Below are 23242 nucleotides of genomic sequence, written 5' to 3' on the forward strand. Positions count from 1 at the left end.
CACTCCAACCCCCTAGTCTGTGGAAAAGTAACAGCTCTGATCTTTGGAAAAATCTATAACCTTCCCTTTCCCTTCTCTCTGGGGGCTAAGGGGAAATTTGAAGGCCTGACAGCAGAAGACAGTTTATTCTAGCACTCAGGACAGCAGTGATGGGGTAACCATTAAGAATGGTTCAGCAGACATCTTATAACATGGAGGAATCTGGAAGACATTATACTGAGTGAAATTAGTCAGTTGCAAAAGGACAAATATTGTATGAGACCACTATTATAAGAACTCAAGAAATAGTTTAAACAGAAAAGAAAATATTCTTTGATGGTTACGAGAGTGGGAAGGGAGAGGGGTATTCACTAGTTAGATAGTAGACAACTATTTTAGGTGAGGGGAAAGACAACACACAATACAGGAGAGGAAAGCACAACTGGACTAAACCAAAAGCAAAGAAGTTTCTTGAATAAACCGAACACTTTGAAGGCCAGTGTAGCAGGAGCAGGGGTTTGGGGACCATGGTTTCAGGGGACATCTGGGTCAATTGGCATAATAAAATCTATTGAGAAAACATTCTGCATCCCACTTTGGAGAGTGGCGTCCGGGATCTTAAACGCTAGCACGCAGCCATCTAAGATGCATCAGTTAGTCTGAACCCACCTGGAGCAAAGGAGGATGAAGAACACCAAAGACACAAGGTCATAAGCCCAAGAGACAGAAAGGGCCACATAAATCAGAGACTACATCAGCCTACGACGAGAAGTACTAGATGGTTCCCGGCTGCAACCGATGACTGCCCTGACAGGGAACACAACAGAGAACCCCTGAGGGAGCAGGAAAGCAGTGGGATGCAGACCTGAAATTCTCGTAAAAAGACCAGACTTAATGGTCTGACTGAGACTAGAAGGAACCCGGAGGTTATGGTCTACAGACCTTTTATTAGCTCAAGACAGGAACCATTCCCAAAACCAACTCTTCAGACAGGGATTGGACTGGACTGGACTGGACTGGACCGTGGGATAGAAAATGATACTGGTGAGGAGTGAGCTTCTTGGATCAAGTAGACACATGAGACTATGTGGGCAGCTCCTGTCTGGAGGGGAGTTGTGAAGGCCAGGGGGTACAGAAGCTGGCTGAATGGACACTGAAATACAGGGTAGAGAGAAGGAGTGTGCCATCTCATTAGGGGGAGAGCAACTAGGAGTATATAGCAAGGCGTATATAAGCTTTTATATGAGAGACTGACTTGATTTGTAAACTTTCACTTAAAGCACAATAAAAATTCAAAAACAAAAAGGTCCAGCAGGATGACTGAAGAAATGTACTGGATCAGCTGGGTTGCTAATTAGACCCATTCTGATTCTTATTTTTTTCCCCCTTTGAAATCAGGTGGGGATGTTACGGCGAAAAATATCTGGTTGGCAGAGAGTGTTCTGGATATCCTGACGGAGCAGAGGTAGAGTCCACCATGAAGGGTGGGGCAAGAGCCAGAGTAGCCATGAGGGGTGTGAATGTGGAAAAAGGGGATGAAAGGATTGTGTGAAGACTGGTAGGTGGCCCAAGAACACCTGAAGTTAGGGGAGGGGAGAGAAGGGAGAGGCAAGTGTATTGGCAAATGAATGAGTCAATGCCATGGTATGGCCCTAGAGATGGAGTGGGAAAGAAGGGCTTTGCTAAAATATCTCAGAGCCCAGGAAAAACTAGTTTCATCTGATAAGAGTTTATTTTTGATCCAGACCTCCTTGGAATGTTTATCTTTAGGGGGAGGGAGAGAATGAGCTCAGCATAGTGGGACCAGCCAACTACCCAGGCCTGGCAGGTACCCCTTTCTCCCTTCTAAGCCTCTCGATCAAACCCATGCTCTTTTTGAAGTGGCAACAGGGAGGTGGGAGTGGGGTGCAGTGAGGAGGTAACAGACCAGTTTACTCTGCTAGAGTTTGCATTTAGGGAGCCCTGGTGGCAGAGTGGTTAAGTGCTCGGCTGCTAACTGAAATGTTGGCGGTTTGAACCCATCAGCCGCTCCATGGGAGAAAGATGTGGCAGTCTGCTTGCGTAAAGAGTACACCGTTGGAAACACTATAGGGTTAGTCCTGCTCTGTCCTATAGGGGCGCTATGAGTTGGAATCTACTCAATGGCAATGGGTTTGGTTTGGGTTTAGAGGTTGCATCCAGATCTTGGAGGCTCTGGTGGTAGAGGCTGTATAATGGGGGCGTATTGAACTTTCTGGATGATTCTTTTCCCTTCCCCATCAAAGTAAAGGACCAGAAATTTTATGAGGGCTGCTCCATATCCGAACTTGTTTAGGGGTGAGGCCTTCCCATTAGTCCTGTGGTCTAGTCTTCCTGTTGCTTGGTTTCATAGTCTGTTTCTGGAGGAAGACACCATAGTAGTCAAATGACCAAGTGGGCTAATAGTATATATATTTCCTACCCGTTAGAAGAACGGGCCGCCTCCCGTTATTCACACAGTTGTGAAAGAGATGGCTTGGGTCAGAGCTCTGCGCAAGCCCAAGAGCTGTGTTAGATCAGCTGTGCAGTGCCATCTAGTGCCCTGGGCATGGGTGTGCAGCTGCAGCTGGGGCTAGAGGTACCTCTTCCCCACTGGTACCTCCCAAGCAGTGCAAGGTCCTAGCAGTTTCTGCCAGACCTCTGCTTCTCTTGGTCTCTGTGCCTTTCTCCTGTCTTGAGAGAAACTCACCTTCACTTCACTCCTTCTCTTCATTACCCCATCCCTGGATTCAGATATGTTCATTACTTCTGCTAGCAACCTTCCTAAAAAGTGATTTTTCTCATTCTGTATCTGTTACCGAACACCTCCGGTTCCCATACCTCAAAGCTGAGTTTACCTCATTTGGGCAGTTGGAGCACAGTCTTAGTGTACAGGGGTCGGATAGCTGCCAGATAACCGCCCTACGTGTGTGGTGAAAGTAGGTACCTGGAGTTCAACTGTGTCCTCCTACCCGCCCTCTCACTTGGTTCTACTTGTTTCTAGGGCTGTGGAGTCAGACGGTAGCAGGAGGGGGAGGGCCTCCCCACTGTCCTTCCCTGCTGTCCTTGGCTTGTGCTTCCATTCTGTGAGAGGAAAAGGCCAAAGCCTCTTAATTAGGTGGCTTGAGCACTTCTCCGGAATCAGGATGTTGCCTGGTTGGATTAATTAAACTCCTTGTCTTCTTCCTCTAGTTTGCTGCTTTTCTAGCAGGGTGCCAGAACCTTTATAAACTACCTGCTTTGGGAGACAGCGCCTCAGTTTTGGCACACAGAGACAGCATCGGAGAGTCGTAGCAATCTCCATGCTCTGCCTGTCTTTCTACCCCTTTAAAGCAGCAGGGAAGGCACAATTCTTTTCTTAACCTCCTCTTCCCAGGGAGATTCTAAAACTCCTGGGAAAATGATCTTTGCCATCCAAAACTACGCCTTTTTTTTTTTTTTTCCAGGTTGTAATTTAGGGCAGGTGCGTCTTGTCTGGACTGGGATCAGCGGCTAGAGAGGGCCAGGGCAAGGTTTATGGCATGGTGGGCTGCTGATGACAAGCAGCAGAAGGGCTGGCACCGTCCGTCCTAAGAATTCCAGGGGCCTGAAAGGGTCTTGGACCACACTTTGAAAACTTCTGACTTAGGGACACTTAGAAAACCTTTTCCTCATAGTCTGAACTGGGTAGAAGCAGGGGCTTATCTCTGGCCCTAGTACCTCACACAGCGCTGGCTACATGATAGTAACTCAGTAAGTGAGTGAATGAGTCAGCAAACAAATTATTTTATTGGAAACTGAGTACTTAAGTGGTGAGATGTTTCACTCAGCACTTACCTTTATTGGGCACCTTTATTAGAAAGTTACCCCACCTTAGCTGGTTGATAGTCCAAGATAGATAATGGCAGTGTGTGTGGGCAATCAAGGAACAAAAGAACCCACCCCAGTGTCTGATCATCGGGCATTTTTGAGGCATTGGGGCCAAATTCAGGGAGGGCGAGCTGGGGTGACTAGGTCCAGACAGGATACAGGTGCCAGTGCTTCCCCTCCCTTCAGGGAATGGGTGCTGAAGAGCAGCATCCTCATTGCCATGGCCGTTTACACATACCTCCGCCTCATCGTGGACCACCATGGGACCGCCCAGCTCCAGGCCCTGCGGCAGAAGGAGGTGGACTTCTGCATTTCGCTGCTTCGGGAACGGGTGAGGGACTGGGGCAGAAAGAGTGTGGGGCGGTGAGACCCAGGATGGGACACCTGTATGTCTGACCTGGGCCAGAGGTGCCGTGTTGGGGAGATGGAGGGGGTTTGGGATCTTGTCCTCTTTATCATCCTTAGACAGGTGAGGGTCAAAGCAGAAGGTCAGTGTGGAATAGTCCTGGTTCCTGGAAGTGCTGCCTGTGATGCTGGCAGCAAGGGGCTTCCTGGTCAGCTGGTGGACACTGTTACACACCACAGACACAAGTTGTCCTTGTGTGCCCGTGGCCATGTCGTCCCCCCACCTACCCACCTGCGTAACTGCCACAGTCAAGCTGGCTTGTGAATCGTCCACTATCCAGATCTCCCAAAAGAGAGAGATCCTAGAGCTATGCCGTCCAGTACAGTAGCCACTGACCACATGTGGCTATTTAAATTACAATGAAATAAAGTGAAAAACTCACTTCCTTAGTTGCACTAGCCACACTTGGAAGTGCTCGTTAGCCACACGTGGCTAATGGCTACCCATCGGACAGCTCAGATGCGGATCCTGTCCGTTACCACAGAGCATCCTGTTGGACAGAGCAAGTTTGAGGTGGGGTGCCTGGGCCTCAGTTTGCGAGTCCCATCCTCTTGGAATCTTAGTCTCCCTCGACCTGGATCGAAACAAGTCTGGGTGGAGAGGGGAATAGATTAATGTAAAGGCCAGCAGGGCTTCAGCAGTTCCCAGTGACCTCTTTTCCTTGATATCAGTCCCCAGCTTCCAGCTCTCTTCCCCTAATGGCTAGGAGCCAATCCCTAGGTTCCAGAAGAAATCGTATAGCCCCTTCAACCCTCTTTCCTTCCCTCTCTAGAACATGTTGTTCCTTTGTCCTCCCTCCAGCAGGTAAACAATCCACGTTTTTATTCTCTTTCCTGCCCCTCCCCCTTCCTCCTCCTCCCCATCAAGTTCATGGAATGTTTGATGATTGGCCGGGACCTTGTAAGACTACTTCAGAATGTTGCTAGGATACCAGAATTTGAACTGCTTTGGAAAGACATTATCCATAACCCTCAGGCCTTGAGTCCCCAGTTCACAGGTAAGTAAGGGCCAGGGCATCCTTAAGAGGTGGGAGGTCAGTGTATATGTACTGCTTGGATTAAGAGGGCAGCCAGATAGAGGAAGCTTGGGCCAGGCAGGCTCTGCCAAGTACAGCTGGATGTGGGAATGGCAGAGGTACAGGACAATCCACCCGGTTCCTAGACAGCCCCTACTTGGCAGACTCCATCTGCATTTCTCCTAAGAAAGACATGAGGGGGAGAATTGTGATCCTCCTCCCTCCTGGCAGTGCCTTGGCTCAGGAGGTGAGCTAATGGCCTGATTCCAGCTTCACAGAGTCCGGCAGGAAGTCAGAGGTCAGCTTGTGAGACTGAGTCAGCAGAGGGGCTGGAATCAGTCCTGTAAGAGAAGGCCTCTCCCTGGAAGCAGTCTTGCCTCTAGTTCCGAGGATCCAGCTTCGCCAAACTCCTCTTTCGGGGAGGGAGTCTTTGTGCCTCCTCTGACAAGGATCTTTTCCTATGGCTTCCCCTCACAGGGTCCTGCTTATGGTCTGAACAGTAACTGTACACCTTTGCCCCCACATGTGTGCATACCTCAGATGCACACCTTATGCCCCCCCACACACACTGAAAGTGGTCGTCCAGGAAAGAGGAGAGGAAAGTCCTGGAACCACCCAAAGCCACCCTTATATTAAGACATACTTTATTGTGTTGAGTACTGCTATGTGCCAAGCACATGTACTTTAACTCCTTTACTCTTCAGGACAACCCCGTGACATGGGTATTGCTTTCCACGTTTTACAGGTAAGGAAACTGAGGTTCAAAGAGATTAAGTAAAATTTTCCCAAGGCCACACAGCTAGTAAGTGTCAGAGGCAGGATTTGGACCCAGGTTTGTCTAACCCCAAAACTTACACTTATGCCACGCCATGCTGTGATCCCAGGACCCAGGAAGAGGGCTAGGGTTTCCCGTATTCCCCTCCTAACTTTCCCATGTTTCTAACTGGAGTAATGTGAGTGGAGGCTCTGGAAGGCAGCAGGACAAGGGAATTAATACAGCTGGGTCTTGGGGATGGTGGTTTGAGGGTGCAGAGTACACAGATGCCAGTTAGCACCCCCTACTTGTACCTCTGCTTGACCTTCCTTGGTCATGTTTTAGAATTTCCTCACGAACAAGACCACTGGCCGTCGGTACCTGGGCCTGGTTCCCCACCTGCCTTCCATGCCCTCTGGTCCTCAAGCTTCTTTTTCCTTCCACACTCGGTTCAGGTATCTTGCAGCTTCTTCAATCAAGAACATCCCGAAAATTCCTAGCATGTCGTCTAACCCCAGACATGGAGACTAAGCTCCTCTTTATGACATCCCGGGTAAGTAAGCTGGTCTGTTGCGGCAGGGAGAGAAGTCACAGGTGCTGGCTGGGCCTTTGGTGTGTGGGCCGGTGACCATTGAGCACTGACCAGCCTGCTGGCTGCTCCCCTTTGTGCCTTCTCTGGCATCTCTTACCACTCATGCTGGTGCTAAGAACTGGGATACAGTGTTGACTAACAGAGACAACTCCTGCTCTGGTGAAGTTTTCAGTCTAAGGCAGTCTGAAACCAATAACTGTATACAAACAATGTGTGAAATGTGCATCAGAAGGCAAAAGGGGGAAATGGAGAGTGTGTGCCCTGGGAGACCCAGGGTTCCTCCAGGTGAACCACGAGCTCTCAGGAGGAAAGAAATCACAGCGCCATGGCCTTTGGGTTTCCAAACATGTCTGAATTAGAGCCTGATTGCTTGGAGGGCCTGTTAATAATGCAGGTTCCTGGATCCCACTCTCCAGAGAATCAGATTGTGGATCTGTAGTTATAAGACTTCTCAGGTAACCTTTCCGCAGCTCATCTGTCATTAGGAACTCTCTGCGCGATCTAGCTTGTGGTTTCCGCGGTCATCCAGTGAAGCTGTCTGCATCTGTCCTGTGCCGCATGGTGTCACCAGCCGTGTGTGGCAATTTGAATTCGTTAAAATCAAGTAAAATTAAAAACTCAGATCCTCAGTCACAGTAGCTGTGTTTCAACAGTCACCATCATTGCAGAATGTTTGATTGGGCAGTGTTGGTCAAGACTGTCCGATTGATTGTAATCTTTCTGCTCTCTGTTTTGGTTGATTTTGGTTGATTTTTTCTCACAGATAAGGGGATAGGAGGAAAACAGGTCCTCCCCTTATTTAGCGTTGCTGTTTCTAACCATTTAGGGTCTGTTTGGGGGAAGGACTTGCTGCAGGAAAGTTGGAGAGTCTGCACATCTTGGGTAATGGTCCTGTTAGGTCATCCAGCACCAGAAAGCATTCAGGCAGTGCTGAGGGGTGGATAGGCTCGTTTCTGGTTCTTGAGGAACATTCTCTTGCTGTTCACCAGTGGCTCAGGAAAATAAGAAAAGATTGTGCTTATGACTGGAGAATCAGTGATCAGTACAGGAACGAGGAACCAAAAATTGACTGCAGCTACAGTTGGGGTTAAATGGACCACCTGGTGGACGTCAAGACTGAGTGAATTACTGGCATGTGAGCCAAGCTCGGGAGACTTTTTCAGCATTTTTTAAAATTAACCTGGGAGGGCCTCCCAAAGGAGGGAGACCTGAGAGACAGTATGACTTAATGAATAGATTATCGCAGTCTAGATCAGACCTAGAGTTGAACGGTGCTCATTTTCCTCTGCTGGAAGTCCCCCACTCTCCCTTCCACGTTTCTCTTTTCTACTTCCCTTTCCTTCAGGTGCGGTTTGGTCAACAAAAGCGGTACCAAGATTGGTTCCAGCGCCAGTACTTGTCAACCCCAGACAGTCAGTCTCTGCGCTGTGACCTCATTCGCTATATCTGTGGGGTTGTCCACCCATCTAATGAAGTGCTCAGTTCAGACATCTTGCCCCGATGGGCCATCATTGGCTGGCTCCTGACAACATGCACGGTGAGGGGCTGGGCCACGGGGTAGGTGTTGGGTGGTGAAAAGGTGCCTCTTCCATCATGTTCTCCATATTCCAAGCTTCTCCCTGACTCAGGAGCCATCTGACCCTTAAAGGCCCTTCTTTCACTCTGTTTCTCTTGAACGTCTCGGCTTTTTGGCCCACCTCCCTTCATGTCTGTAGAAATTTACTTGTGCTTAGTACTTCCCATCTGGGCTTGGCGTTGAACAGATTCATCTATGCCCTCACAGCCAACACGGAAGCCTGGATTTCTGAGGCACCCTTGTCTGTTTCCTTGTAGCTTCCAGATACCACATATGGTTATCCCCTGAAGTGATCCTTTATCAAATCCATGCCTTTTGGCATCAGCTGTGGATACTTCCCTTCTTCAAGCATAGTGAATCCACAATGGAGCCATTTTCTTCCCACTGTTTTCCCTGTGCCCTGGGTTGAAAACTATCTTCTCTGCCATCTAGCTGCCCCTGACCTCTTCTGACATGGTTCTTCCTCCTCCCCCATCTGACTGAGCCCTCGAAATGTGCTGACTCAGATACTACACGGGCCATTCCTAAGGGGGGATCCTCTCCAGGAATGTGCTTGGGGAGCCCAGTGAGGGGAACCCAGGGGCTAGTCTGAGTGTTACATCAGCTCAGGGGTGGTCACAGGGCTCCTGCGCCTAGGCATTCCCCCTTACGGGGGTCAGGGGTGTGTTCTGCTGGTGTATGAAGAACGCTGGTTGATTCCTCGTCCCTGGGCTGATGAGATCATGGGGCACTCATACACATGTACGGCACAGACTTGTGTGCCCCTCAGCCCTGGAGGTTCTACTGTCTCTCACTAGGAACTGCCTTGGCCTCTGAAGGGAAGGAGGCTGGTTGATGAGACTAGCCCTCTTTTTTTTTTTCCACCTCTCTTCCAGTCAAATGTTGCTGCCTCTAATGCCAAGCTGGCTTTGTTTTACGACTGGCTGTTCTTCAGCCCAGACAAGGATAGCATTATGAACATAGGTATGTGACCGAGACCAGGCAGCGCCACCTCCCCATCCCCCAGGCCTGCCACCTTGTCTTAGTAACAGCAGTCATAAATCTCAGTGCGGCGTGGAGTGGAGGCAGCTTATCTGGGAGCAGTTCCGTTGTTCCTCATCAGCTCTCCCTTGACCTAGAAGGAAAACTGCTTTGATGAGGCCTGGCAGTCACTCCACCCCCTTCTCCCCGCAGCCTTATGCTTGGGCTTTGGGTGGGGAGGGCCTAGGCGAGGACAAGCTGTACCACGTTCTGTTTCTCTTCCCAAGCTGCCTCCCTCCTCCAAGCTGAACGCTGGGGGCAGGAAGGAAGATTAGGGGCTAACAGCTGTTTCGGGGTTGTCTGCTTTAGAGTCTGTTCAGTGGGAGTGGGGGGTAGACACAGCACTCTCCAGAGCTATTCATGTATAGTGATAGCCTGTTTTGTGGAGATGGGAATGGACTGTCTGATGTGAGGGGACCCTTTAATTCCACACTCTCCAGAGCCAGCCATCCTGGTCATGCATCACTCCATGAAGCCCCACCCAGCCATCACTGCCACACTCCTGGACTTCATGTGCCGAGTAGGTGCCAAAGCCCTCTTCTCTTCCCACACCTGGATGAGCAGAGCTAAGTGTATCTCCCCTCTAATCTTGCCTCCCAGTGAGTGGTTCCTGCCAACACCCTTTGACTGTGGGAGCATAAGTGGTGATGGGTCCTATCGCCGGAGTTGGCAAATACTTTCTTTCCTATCCCCACAATCCCCAGTTAGATTGTTCTGTGGAGTTTCTCAGCCTCAGGGAAGATGACTCAAGGTAGTCCTCTTGAGGATCAGCCAGGTCCAGTAGGAGTTTCCCATTTTGGTGGCCTGAACAGTCAGGAACACCCCAGTCCTCTGTAGCCATACTAACCAGCAATCTCTGAGTCAAAACTGAAGCAGCTTTTAGATCTATTTCAGCAGAACACTCTGGACAGAGAGTCTGTGCTCATCCTCTCTCTCCATCTTCCCTTCCAGATCATTCCTAATTTCTATCCGCCATTGGAAGGCCACGTCCGGCAGGGTGTCTTTTCCTCCCTCAACCACATTGTGGAGAAACGGGTCTTGGCGTAAGAAATTTATGTGTGGGGAGGACAGGGTGAGGGGGTTTTGTTTTCCCATTTTTCATTAGGTCCAGCCACCTGTAGGCCAGGCATGTCCGGATATTGCCATACCACTGATGACCCTCTCCCTTGAGAAGTATAAAAACACAGGTCCCCTCAGACCACTAGGCATTTGTGCTCCTGACTCTTAGAGGCATTCTGCTCTTGCCACAGTATCTACAAAGGGCTTCAGGTGCCTGTCCTTTGCCCTCTTGGCCCCTTCCAAGATCTGAGCATGGCCCATCCCATCCTTCCATACTGGCTTGCCCAGCCCCTTCCCTGTAACTGCACATTGAGTAAGGAATGATGAGGAGCTCTGATATTGACCTTCGTTCATGTTCCTCACTAGGCATTTGGCTCCGCTGTTTGATAATCCTAAATTGGATAAGGAGCTGCGGGCAATGCTGAGAGAGAAGTTTCCTGAGTTCTGCAGTTCGCCCTCCCCACCTGTGGAAGGTATGGAGGCATCACCTGCTTCAGGAGCGAGGAATGGTGGCACCTGGGCTCTCAGACCAGAGCCCCCGTCAGAATTGTCCATGTGCATTTCTCACCTCGGTGGCACTGCTTGGCTCAGCGTGTGCTTCCCCGGCTTCTCCTTCTTTGTGCCATCTTTCCTGGTCCTCTCCCTCCATCTAATCTTATCTGACATTCTGCTCATCTTTCTTGTTCTCTTAACTCTTCCTCTTTCTCCTAATAACCTCTTCACAGGAGATGGAAGGCTTCCATGGAATGTGTGCCTATCTCACTTTTACTTTGCCCTTTTTGTCTTTCTTCTTAACGCTAGGTCCCGGCCCCAGATGAGAGGTTGTCATATTAGGTCTCAAATCTTGCTCCCAATTCCAAACAGGCTGCCACCCTCCCACCACCACTGCCACCACACATACTTTTTTGTTTTAGGGTAAGGGCTTTAAGCCAAGCAGAGCTCTCCGACTTGGTTTTAAATTAAAGAGCCCTTTGGGACTGTCCCTGGTTTTACTGTACTCTCTAATCCTGAGCTGAGTGTAGAGGAGTTGTGTTCTATTCTGCTGTTATCCCTGGCAAAGTCCTCCTGCAAATCCTGAAGGGTTGTGAGGACAAGAGGTTTGTCCTCCAAGGTCAGGATTCCATTTAGGTTGTGAACTCCTGTCTCCCACCCTCAGAAACATGGGAGCATTAGAAGACACAGGAGGCCTTCAAGTACCTTGTCTTTCTTTACTCCCAAGTCAAAATTGAGGAGCCAGTCTCCATGGAGATGGACAACCACATGTCAGACAAGGATGAGAGTTGCTACGATAATGCAGAAGCAGCCTTCAGTGATGATGAGGAGGATCTCAACAGCAAAGGTGAGGCCAGAAGCAAATGGCCAGCTCTGGGCTGTGTCTACCCCCAGAGGACCAGTTGACAAGGAGTAGCCTCCCTGCAGCCTCTCCATCACCCTTGCCCCTGTGAGTTACCACTTGTTAGTAGGCTCACCGGCTGAGCCTCCAGGGTGCAGAGCTCTGGAGACAGCAGGAAAAAGGAGACTTGGTTTCTGCCCCTTTTTGCTCCTCAGAGCTGGGGCATATTCACCTTCAAGGAAATGCATCAGGCGCTCGCATAACACTGAGCAAGCAAGTGCACACAGGGCATTTGAGGAAGGGAGGAGCTGCTCAGGGGGCTTTCTCTGTGGCTGGTGTCTGAGTAAACGGACTTTTGCCCTTAACCCCTCCCTGCAGGAAAGAAGAGAGAGTTTCGCTTCCACCCAATCAAGGAGACAGTCGTGGAGGAGCCTGTTGATATCACCCCTTACCTCGACCAGTTGGATGAGTCTCTGAGGGACAAAGTGCTCCAGCTACAGAAGGGGAGGTGGGTGCAGATCCTGCTTTCAACCCCGGGAGGCCCAGTACCAGGCTGTCTACCTGGTGCTAGTGGGCATAGCAGGCTGATATGGGTTGGAGGGAAACATCAGGGGAGGTGTACGGAGTGGTAGTTGAACCTTCATGAAAGGTGTCTTCTGCAGCTTAGGCTGGGGCAGTATGGACTGGGAGTGGGAGTGGGAGGGCCTAATTCCCCAACACCCCGGGTTCTCACTCCATAGACTCTTGGGAGAAGAGCCTCTGAGAACTGAAGCAGAGTTGATGGGAATTCCCCCTTTCTTTGGGCCTCTACCCAGATTTGGCCTTAGGGCCTCCACCACCCCGCCCAGATTTCACACAGAGCTCCATTGTTTTGTCCCTGCGCATGGGAGTGTGCTTATGCACACTGTTCTGGTGTGTGGCCTGCCCTCTGCTATCACTCATGTCCCTGGGATTTCCTCTCACTTGTGTCCTGCAGTGATACGGAGGCCCAGTGTGAGGTCATGCAGGAAATCGTGGACCAGGTCCTGGAGGTGAGGAGGAACCTGATCCCTTAGGGAGGAAACAGCCCAGCCTGCCCAGCTTAGAGCTGCCATGCAGATGTCTCCTAGAGAGGCTGACGCCCTCCTTCCCCTCCCCCAGCTGGGTCCCTTCTGAGGGGTGGGAGAGCTTGCTGATTCTCCAGGTGGAAGCAGATGAGCTCGGAGGCTCTGGGGTGGTGGGGGCAGTAAGGCTTGCGTCTGAGCGCTGATCCCCCCTCCCTTGTCTCACACCCAGGAAGACTTTGACTCGGAGCAGCTGTCTGTCCTTGCTTCCTGCCTACAGGAGCTTTTCAAGGCCCACTTCCGAGGGGAGGTGCTGCCTGAGGAGATCACTGAAGAGTAAGACTCATCTTTCCCCGCCTCTTGGGCCTCAGGGAGCCAGAAATGTGCTCTTGTCGCCTGATTAAGTCTTTCTGTTGACTTAACAAAAGTAATTCATTCACTTGGTGTTTGTATTCTCACGTGTATTGATTCACGTGACAAAGATTTATTACTGCCTGCTGCACGCTGTGTTTACTGGGGCAGTGGGCTAGTGTCCCCTCCTTGTGCTTCCAGCCCCAGCTGCCAGGCCCTGTAGCCTCAGCCTTTGATGCTTCAGCTGGGATTGGATCCTGGCCTAGACTCTCCCTGAAGGGCAAGATTCTCACCTTCAATCATGATGAGAGCCTCAGAGTGTGGTTCCATGTTTTCTCTATTACCAAGCGTCTGGGGCAGCAGGAAGCTTAAGCTTGGCTTTGGTTAGGAAAGGAGCAGCTGGTCCTCCATACTACCTGCCTCACATGTGCCCTGATAGAGAACCCTCCTCTTGTAGGTCCCTGGAAGAATCTGTGGGGAAGCCTCTCTACCTAATATTTAGGTAAGTGTCCAGCTGTAGGAGATCCTGCTCTGCCATTCACCTTCCCCAACAGCACAGGAATGCTCCTGTCGTGGGGCCATGAGACTCCCTTTCCAGGAAGAAGGCAGTACACATTGGGCACAGACAGCCCGTGCTACCCCAGAAGCTCCGTAGGAGAGTCTGCTGTGGGTAGAGCTCTGGTCCTTTCTTCTCATGGCCTGTCTTCAGGAACCTGTGCCAGATGCAGGAAGACAACAGCAGCTTCTCCCTGCTTTTGGACCTTCTCTCAGAGTTATATCAGAAGCAGCCCAAGATTGGCTACCATCTGCTCTACTACCTGAGGGCCAGGTGGGTATGGTCCCAGGTTTAAGAAGGTGTCAGGAAGCATCCTAGAGAGCCTCTCTCATACTGTACCCCGACTCTCCCACCATTGGCTGTTATCACCGGGGCCTTCTGTGGGTTCTTTTGTTTCTGTTTTTTAAATAATAGGTTTATTGAGATGTAATTCACCCTTTTGAAGAATAAAATTCAGTGGTTTTTAGTATATTCAGTATCACCACTACCTAATTTAGAACGTTTTCATCACCCCAGAAAGAAACCTTGTATGCATTAGTAATCACTCTCCATTTTCTCTTCCCCTCAGCCCTAGGCAGCCACTAATCTGCTTTCTGTCTGTATGGATTTGCCTATTCTGGACATTTCATATAAATGGAATCATACAATGGGTGATCTTCTGTGACTGGCTTCTTTTGCCTTGCATAATGTTTTATGGGTTCATCCATGCTGTAGCATATATTATATATTATACCCAAATAATACTGCATTGCACAACCGTATCACGTTTGGTTTATCCATTCATCAGTTGGTGAGCATTTGGATTGTCTCCACTTTTTGACTGTTGTGAATATTGCTATGAACATTGTTGTACAGATTTTTGTGTGGACCTGTGCTTTCAGTTTTCTTGGATATATACCTAGGAATGGAATTGCTGGGCCGCATGTTAACGCTATGTGTAGCTTTGTGGGGAACCACCAAACTGTTTTCCAAAGTGGCTGCTGCCATTTTACATTCCTACCAGCAATGTATGAGAGTTTAAATTTCTCCACATTCTCACCAGCACTTGTTATTTCTCTCTTTTTTTAAATTGTACTTTAGATGAAGGTTTACAGAGCAAACTCATTTCTCATTAAACAGTTAGTACACTTACTGTTTTGTGACATTGGTTTCCAACCCCACGGCATGTCAACACTCTCCCCTTCTTGACCTTGGGTTCCCCATTAACCAGCTTTTCTGTCCTCTCCTGCCTTCTCGTCCTTGCCCCTGGGCTGATGCGCCCATTTAGTCTCATTTTGTTTTATGGGCCTGTCTAATCTTTGGCTGAAGGGCAAATCTCAGGAGTGACATTAGTACTGAGTTAAAGGATTTCTGGGGGCCACACTCTCTTAGAGTTTCTCCAGTCTCTGTCAGACCAGCAAGTCCGGTCTTTTTTTGTGACTTGGAATTTTTTTCTGCATTTTTCTCCAGCTCTGTTCGGAGCCTTCTATTGTGATCCCTGTCAGAGCAGTTGGTAGTGGTAGCTGGGCACCATCTAGTTGTGCTGAACTGGACCGTCTGGTGGAGGCTGCAGTAGTTGTGGTCCATTAGTCCTTTGGACTATTCTTTCCCTTGTGTCTTTAGTTTTCTTCATTCTCCCTTGCTCCAGACCTGTGGAGTATCTTAGATGGCCACTCCCAAGCTTTTAAGACCCCAGACGCTACTCACCAAAGTAGGATGTAGAACATTTTCTTTGTAAACTGTGCTATGCCAATTGAGCTAGATGTCCCCTGAGATATTTTCTGTCTTTTTTTACTAGTCATCCTAATGTGTGTTAAGTGGTGTCTCATGGTGGTTTTGATTTGCATTTCTCTGATGGTTAATGCCGTTGAGCATCTTTTCAAGTGCTTACTGACCATTTGTAGATCCTTTTTGGAAAAATGCCTATTCAAGTCCTTTCCCATTTTTTGAGTGGGTTATTCGTCTTATCAGTGGATTTTAAGATTTCTTTATATATTCTGGATATGTCTGTTATCAAATATGTGATTTGCAAATATTTTCTCCCATTCTGTGAGATGTCTTTTTACTTTCTTGACGATGTCTTTTAAAACACAAAAGCTTTTAATTTTGATGAGGTCTAGTTTATCTATTTTTTTCTTTTGTCAGTTGTCCTTTGGATATCATATCTAAGAAACCATTGTCTAACCCAAGGTCATGAAAATTCACTCCTATATTTACTTCTAAGAGTTTTGAATTTTTAGTTCACACATTTAGGTCTATAATCCATCTTAAGTTTTGTATATGGTGTGAGGTAGGGGTCCCCATGTATTGTTGCCCTCATGGCTCAGAGCCCAGAAAGCAGAAGAATGTGGGGGAGAGAAAGCTCTTTTCTCTAGCCTGACCTGGGTCCTCCCTCTCCGGTTCTTGATAAGTGGTCAAGCCCGTGGGGAAGGCAGAGGAGGGACATGAGACAGATTGGCACAGGGCATCTAGGGCAGATGAAGGAGTTTCAGAGTGGGCGCACTAAGCCAAGCCTGCTTCGGGGGTGTTTAGCGCTGGGTCCTAGGGCCAGGGTGCTCAGACTCATCTGGTCTTATAGCAAAGCTGCCGCAGGGAAGATGAACCTGTACGAGTCGTTTGCCCAGGCCACCCAGCTGGGAGATCTGCACACCTGCCTGATGATGGACATGAAGGCCTGCCAGGAGGATGACGTGCGGCTGCTCTGCCACCTCACGCCCTCCATCTACACAGAGGTCAGTGCCTCCACCCATATCCGGGCTGGGGAAATGGGGACGGCAGAGCAGGACAGGGCTCACAGAAAGTTACCCCATCTCATGGCACTTTTGAGCTTGGCACACAAGCCTCACCCCCTTCTTTACCCGTCCTGCTGACTATGGTGGGCTGTTCCCTCCCACATGACAGCTGTGGTCTCTCCTTCCACCACTCTTTATTGAGGATTGAAAATTTTCCACGGCCCTCAGAATGCCTGTCCTTCGGTGTGTCTGGCTCCGTATCTAGAAACAGCTCAGGTGTGAGTTGGTGTCTGGGCCTGAACACTTGGCTTCTCAGTTTTTGCCCCACCATCTGGACCCGGGGTAGGTCCCCCAAACCAGATTCATGTTCATATACTCCAAGCCTTCCTGCCCTCTGATGGCCCACCCTCGGATTCTCTCAAACAATTCTCAAACACCAAGACCTCTGTAGTGGAGGCTCAACTTTCATTTCCCCTGGCTCACTGATAGTCTTCTCTAAGAAGTGGGGCATAGAAGGAGGTACCAGCTCTTCTTCCTCTTGGTGAAAATTCCTGGGAACAGGGAAATCAGAGCACAGGGTGTAGGCATGACAAGAGAAACTGTATCTCAGCCAGGAACCAGGGGAAGAGAGATCCAGATGCCAAACGGATGAGTTTCTTCCCCCCACTCCCTCCCTGGTGAGCTGGCCTCTCCAGAGGGGTCCTGCCTACCTCACACACCCCTCACACACCCCTGCCCCCATACATACACTCTGTACCTTTTCTTCCTTGGGGGTCATTGTAGATCGCATTTCTCTGCTACCAGAAACACAAATGGTTATTCTCTGTCCATGGCAGCAAAGAACTAACCATCATGTCCAGTCCCTTTTGGCTCTGGTTTTATCTCTAGATAGATGCCCATTCCTTTCCACACGCACACAGCTATCATGGTATGCACATACAAATAAAAACTTGATGTATTCGAGGGTCAGATTTTAGCATCACAGCTGTTGGATCTGTGTTTACGGATTTATATGAGGAACGTGTGTCTGGCGGACTTGAGCACGTGGTAAGGAAGGGGATTGGGTTGTGAGGTGAAGCCGGGGTCCATCCTGGACTCCTGCCCTAATCCCCGTCTCTGTTTCTATCCAGTTTCCAGATGAGACCTTGAGGAGCGGCGAGCTGCTGAACATGATCGTGGCTGTGATTGACTCTGCACAGGTGAGCCTGGAGCTGACAGCCCCAGGGAGGCCTGGTCGGGACTGGGAAAATCAGGGCCACTGCTCTCCCCAGGCCTGCTTGCACTCCCAGGCATTCTGCCTCCAGGCTAGAATCGCGTGCACATAGGCCACGTTGGCTGGGGAAAGAAAAGTGGGGCCCAAGGGAGGCAGGCAGGGGTGAGGCCAGTCCTGTCTGGAGTTCCCTTGTTATCCATATTCTCTGAGCACTCCTGCTGTCTCCATGGTGAAAACCGAAAGGGTTGGCTTTTAGCTCTCATCTGGCCTTCCCCTTGGCTAGGAATGAAAATGGTCAGACAATTTCTACTTGACCTGTCTACTGTGCTTAGGTTCCCAAGAGGCTGCAGCTTTGCATGCACCCATTCTTGGCCTGACCTGAGGTCCCATCTCTGCTCCTCTTCTCCAGTCAGTTTCCTATCCATAAAAGAGGAAGCTTGGCACCCAAGAGTCCTTCCTTCCTTTGCCCTTCCCTTCCCCACACCTGTAACCAGGCCTCAGCCTCCCCGGGCCTTCCCTTCTCTTCAGGCACAGGCCAGCACTGGGTAAGAGGGCCAGACTAAGGCCAAGTGCAGAAGCTGCCCGTTCTCTCTCTGCCAGCAGGAACTGGGGGTGGTTTCCCATAACTGTGTACCTGCTCAGCCTTGTTGCTCCTTTACCAGCCCCTTCATGCCTCGGAGACCCCAATGTCCATCGTGTGCCGTTTCCACTTTTCACTTCCTCTGGTTTTTCCCCATATGGCCCTCCTGCTTCTCCCACTGTTCCAGCTTCACGGCTTCCTTTAGAACTAATGGGTTCTGCCTCCTTCCTCCTCCTCAGCTCCAGGAGCTAGTCTGCCATGTGATGATGGGGAACCTGGTCATGTTTCGAAAAGACTCAGTCCTCAACATCCTCAGTAAGTGACCACACCTCCTAGGTTCCCTGGGAGAGGGGCAGTGTGGTGGGGGGAGGGGATCAGCGTATTTCCTAGGGTCAGGAAACCTGCTCTGGGCTGAGGCGTTAAGGGGATAGACCATCATTCCACCCTGCCTTGTGGTCTGGGGCAGTGTCTCTCTTGATCTGTTCCTTGTTTTATAAAGTGGAAGATTTATGCTTGCCCCTCCAGCCAGGGCAGGTGGGAGTACAGAAGTAGTATGAAGGCCTTGGAAGTCCGCTGTGTGTGGAAAGGCAGAGGATCTGTGGTTTTAGGATCACTGTCCCCACCCTGTCCCTTCCCTGCTTGGGGTGCTGGTCGATCAGTCCTGTGGGTCTTTCTGGCAGACAGATGTTTCTTCTCTGCCCCTACAGTCCAGAGCCTGGACTGGGAAACCTTTGAGCAGTACTGTGCTTGGCAGCTCTTCCTGGCCCACAACATCCCCCTGGAGACGATAATCCCCATCCTGCAGCACCTTAAATACAAGGGTGAGTAGGTGTGGTTAGAGGGGCATGGGGGAAGCTGGGGAAGGCCACAGTGCTAGGCTTCTGGAGGGGCTCGGATCCACTGCTCCCTTCCCCCAGTGCCCGAGGCCAGCCCCTGTGAGAATTTTGTAGGTGTGGGATCAGGGATCCTTCTGGCTCCTCATGGACGAGCTTCTTGCTCCTGCCCATGGTTGTCAGTTGGGGGACGAAAGATTCCTTCCTGGGATCCTGTACCCCACTGAGCAGCCTCTGCCTCTGCCCTTCCCCCACAGAGCACCCTGAGGCCCTGTCCTGCCTCCTGCTTCAGCTCCGCAGAGAGAAGTGAGTCCCAGCCCTGGGGGCTCTCACCCTCAATCCCAACACACCGAGAGAGGCTGCTGAAGGGCTCCTGTCCTGCTCCCCTGTCCTGCCGTGTTTTTTCCTGTCCTCGACATCTGCTTATTCTGCCCTTCCCCTAAAGTGACTTACAAATAAGCAGCTCCCCTGGGACCTGGGCTTCCTCTGACTTTACCCCCCTGCCCATCAGGAGCTGCCCTTGGAGGTGGGGACCGGATGTCCCTGTTTCCTGCTGCCACGGCAGTTCTGATGGCTATGGCTCCTGTCCCTCCCCCACGCCCCTGCATCACCACAGGCAGGGTCAGAGCAAGGGAAGCACACACTATCCCCTGGACCTGCGCAGAGCAGAGCCTGCTGGACCCCTGTGCTCCCTCCCAGGGCTGGGCCCAGAGGGGCAGAGGACAGAAAACCCTTCTTACATCCCAGGCACTTGGCCAGCATACCCCAGATAAATGGGGCAACTGCTGTGTATTTTTTTCCTCCCTTTCTTTCCTTTCTTCCCCTTTTTCTCCTCCCTCTCACCTGAGAGACTAGAAATGGTACAGAATGTCCTACAGGAAGTGGGAAGGTGGAGGGCATGCCAGAGGGCCGTGTGGGGCTTCACAGCCCTCTCTCCTGTCCCTTCCTCGGGCCGGATGCTAGGTTGGCCCCCAGCTCTCACAGGGCCGGCGGGGGAGAGCACATATCACCTGCTTGTCCTTTGGCCTCTCTGGCTCCTATTCTGACTGTTCTGGGGTGGGGGCAGGGGTGGGGGAAGCTTGGTGGGCCTCATTCCCAGCCCACACGCACACCTTCTACCGCTGAAATGGAAGAACGTCACTTCTCGTCTCCTGGCTTCCCCACAGCTGCAACCAGGCATTCCTCAGCCCAGGGAGAAGAGGGAGAGGGATGTGAGAGTAGGAAGCCGCAGGGACTCCGGGAAGGGCAGCTGGGGAGGCTGGGGTGTGGGAAATCTGCAGCTGCATGACAGGGCACCTGCGGCCCGCTCATGCCCCCAGGCCCAGTGAGGAGATGGTGAAGATGGTGCTGAGCCGGCCCTGCCACCCCGACGACCAGTTCACTACCAGCATCCTGCGGCACTGGTGCATGAAGCATGAGGAGCTCCTGGCCGAGCACATCAAGTCTCTGCTCATCAAGAACAACAGCTTGCCCCGCAAGAGGCAGAGGTGCCACGCGGTCCCTCGGGAGCACTTCCTACCCAGTCACAGGCCATCCCCTGGGCAATCTGCAGGGACTATCCCCAGCAATGGCAGCTTGCCCAGTGCTGCTCAGCCTGGTTTGTGGGTGACATCTAGTGGTCTGAAGCATGTAGGACCCCTGTGGCGCCTTCTCTTCCCCTAGTGCTCAGGTGGCCGGGGTCCCACATTCTAGGCACATCTCCCAAACCCTACCCCACCCCACCCTCCTGGCTGCCTTTGTCTTAAGGAGGAACTGGGGTAGGGGGAAGCAGGCCTTCTCAGGCTCCCGGAGCCTCACTTCACTCAGACTCTGGCCTCTGGCCTCCCCATGCAGCCTGAGGAGCTCTAGCAGTAAGTTGGCCCAGCTGACCCTGGAGCAGATCCTGGAGCACCTGGACAACCTGCGCCTCAACCTGACCAACACCAAGCAGAACTGTATGTCTCCCCGCCCTCCCCGAGCCAGGGGGTCTGGGCTGCCCTGGCTTGGACCACCCCTGGAGCCAGCCTGGGGGCGGCGTTGGGACACCCTGGGCTGAAACCCAAACCCCTGAAGAGAAAACAAACTTTGGGTGCCATGTAATAAGCCCCAGATATCTAATTGTTCTTTCTCACCTGCCTGTCGGTGTCCTTCTCTCTCCAGTTTTCAGCCAGACTCCAATTCTCCAGGCTCTGCAGCACGTCCAGGCGAGCTGTGATGAAGCCCACAAGATGAAGTGAGGCCCTTGCGCTCTTGGCTGGGGCAGTAGTAGGGAGGCGGCCCGCTGGGGAGACAGGAGCTTAGTGGCCAGCAGGACACTGGGGTTGGAGAGAAATGGAGACCCAGGTCTGAGGCCAGCGAACAGGGTGGGCGGGTAGACCTAGGCCCGGGGTGCCCCCACTTGGAGGGTTCCTTCTCCTTTTCCTCAGGTTCAGCGACCTCTTCTCCCTGGCTGAGGAATACGAGGACTCTTCGACCAAGCCACCCAAGAGCCGGCGAAAAGCAGCTCTGTCCAGCCCGCGAAGTCGAAAGAATGCCACACAGCCCCCCAATGCCGAGGAGGAGTCGGGCTCCAGCAGTGCCTCGGTGCGGTGCTCAGCCGGAGCCCAGGAGGAGACGGAACACTGGGTGCAGGTGGGGTTGAGGCCAGTGGCTGCCCAGAGGAGTCATTTCCCCTCCCCTTTCCCCTTCTCTTCCAGGAAGAAGAAGACACGAAACCAAAGCCCACCAAGCGGAAACGGAAGGGGTCCTCTGCAGTGGGCTCTGACAGCGACTGAGCCTGTGGTCCCCCCACCCCCAGTTGGACTGCCCTCCTCTCATTGGTGAATCAAGGTTAATAGGGACTGGGGAGATCGTAGGGGACATGCCCTTTCCCCATCCCAAAGCTCAAGTCCAGCCTGAGAAGCTGCCATGCAGCCCCCCAGCCCTTCCACCTTTCCTGGGGAGCCTCCAGCCGGATCACACTGCCTTTCCCACCCAATATTTGGGTTCCCCCTAAGGCCAGAGGCTGTGCAAAACTGTGAGTGCTGAGGATGTCCACCGGCCTCTGCACCTCCCATCCCCTCAGAGCTGTTCCCGCAGAGGAGAGAAGGGAAGGGCAGCAGGCTGGAGAAGCTGGCAGGAGAGTAGAGACCCTTCCCTCTTCGGGTCTTGATTTGCCCTCAACAGACATTTTATAGTCACTCTGCAGACACCAATGTGAAGTGGGTCTCCAGCCCATGACACGGTCAGGCTGCCCAGGTCTCACCGTGGGGCATGTGCAGAGTGCTCAGGAAGGAACCTTGGAGGGTGCCCTGCAGGCTTGGGTTGGCTGAGGTTGGCACCTCCAGCTGGGCCAGAGCCCTGGGGAGTCCCAGAGGCAAGTTCCACAGAACTGTCAAGTGGTCCCATTTCCTTGTTTTGTTTTTTTTTTTTTTGCCAGAGATATCAGCATTTTTAAAGTTGTTTTTAAATGACAATAAAACAAGCCAGAACCTCTTTTGTGCTGGAGTTGCTGCCCCCCACCTACCCTGTGCACATACAGGGGGGTCCCAGTGTAATTGGTACCCCTATTTGTGGCCTCATGACTTCCCCTTTTTGCTTTCCTGCCCTGCCAGGCTTGTCTAGAGCAGGAGGTTCTGGCTCTGTGCCCCATGCTCCCTGCACCACTGGGGGCAGGCAAGACACTGACCTGCTGGTGCAAAAAGGGATGCCAGCACCCTCCCCCAAGGCCCGGATCCGTTTCTCCTAGAGAGACTTTCTCACAAGCGAATGTCCGGTGTAGCCACTCTAACTTACTGTGTTGGGGGTTAGAACTGCCTGCTTGGAGGGGAGGGTGGTGGTCAGAACCTGGGGCTTGAAGGACAGAGTGTGCCTGGTGGAGAGACAGTCCAAACACAAGGAAGGAGGAGCCCTCTTCCAGCAGCAGCGTGGCCGCTTGCTGGTCCACGTGGACCAGGAGGAAGGAGCGCCTTGGCTGAACCATTCCCCTGCTGCCCTGGGAGGTTGAGAGGCCTGCTGAGGGGAGAGGGCCATGAAGATAGGGCTGACCACAGACAGCTCCTCCTCTTCTGCTTCGAATCTGCATTTTAAAAGTCCAGGTTCTCCCTTTCCTCAAGGCTGCTACTCCTTTGAAAACCTGAACCACTGAAGGCCTCCTCTTTTTTATTCCTCTCTCCTTCCCCAGTTTCCTCTGCCCCAATTAAAACCAGGATGGAAAGCATTCGCTGGCTGGCCCCAATTATTGTATCCATGCCCAAAGGGAGGGGTCTCCGCTGTGGCTCCTGCTGAAGTCTGGCGTCTGGGCGTCAGCCTTGCCCTGACTTAGCTCTCCGGCCCCCACCCATCCCCCGGCTTGCTGCTGGGGTAGGGCATGGGTCTGGCCACCGTGTTGGGGGCTGCGTGTTGGGACTTGCAGCCC

General features: G+C 51.7%; 1 protein-coding gene across 1 annotated transcript in view; it reads left to right on the plus strand.

The window, feature by feature from the left end:
* INTS3 (integrator complex subunit 3) overlaps positions 1-23063 on the plus strand; it is a 43107-nt gene extending 20044 nt beyond the window's left edge. Inside the window, exons 6-30 of the mRNA XM_049880563.1 lie at positions 1378-1444; positions 4012-4156; positions 5099-5228; positions 6456-6553; positions 7938-8129; positions 9044-9131; positions 9629-9708; positions 10140-10231; positions 10614-10720; positions 11467-11586; positions 11959-12088; positions 12557-12611; positions 12856-12959; positions 13432-13476; positions 13684-13803; positions 16088-16241; positions 17372-17440; positions 18274-18349; positions 18742-18855; positions 19125-19173; positions 20187-20354; positions 20701-20801; positions 21007-21079; positions 21273-21429; positions 21543-23063. Coding sequence (XP_049736520.1) covers positions 1378-1444; positions 4012-4156; positions 5099-5228; positions 6456-6553; positions 7938-8129; positions 9044-9131; positions 9629-9708; positions 10140-10231; positions 10614-10720; positions 11467-11586; positions 11959-12088; positions 12557-12611; positions 12856-12959; positions 13432-13476; positions 13684-13803; positions 16088-16241; positions 17372-17440; positions 18274-18349; positions 18742-18855; positions 19125-19173; positions 20187-20354; positions 20701-20801; positions 21007-21079; positions 21273-21429; positions 21543-21620 — 2612 coding nt within the window. The 3' untranslated portion in view covers positions 21621-23063. The remainder of the gene's footprint in view (positions 1-1377; positions 1445-4011; positions 4157-5098; positions 5229-6455; positions 6554-7937; positions 8130-9043; positions 9132-9628; positions 9709-10139; positions 10232-10613; positions 10721-11466; positions 11587-11958; positions 12089-12556; positions 12612-12855; positions 12960-13431; positions 13477-13683; positions 13804-16087; positions 16242-17371; positions 17441-18273; positions 18350-18741; positions 18856-19124; positions 19174-20186; positions 20355-20700; positions 20802-21006; positions 21080-21272; positions 21430-21542) is intronic.
* The last annotated feature ends 179 nt before the right edge of the window (positions 23064-23242 follow it).

Source organism: Elephas maximus, chromosome 3 (assembly GCF_024166365.1).
Source record: "Elephas maximus indicus isolate mEleMax1 chromosome 3, mEleMax1 primary haplotype, whole genome shotgun sequence".
Lineage (NCBI taxonomy): Eukaryota > Metazoa > Chordata > Mammalia > Proboscidea > Elephantidae > Elephas > Elephas maximus.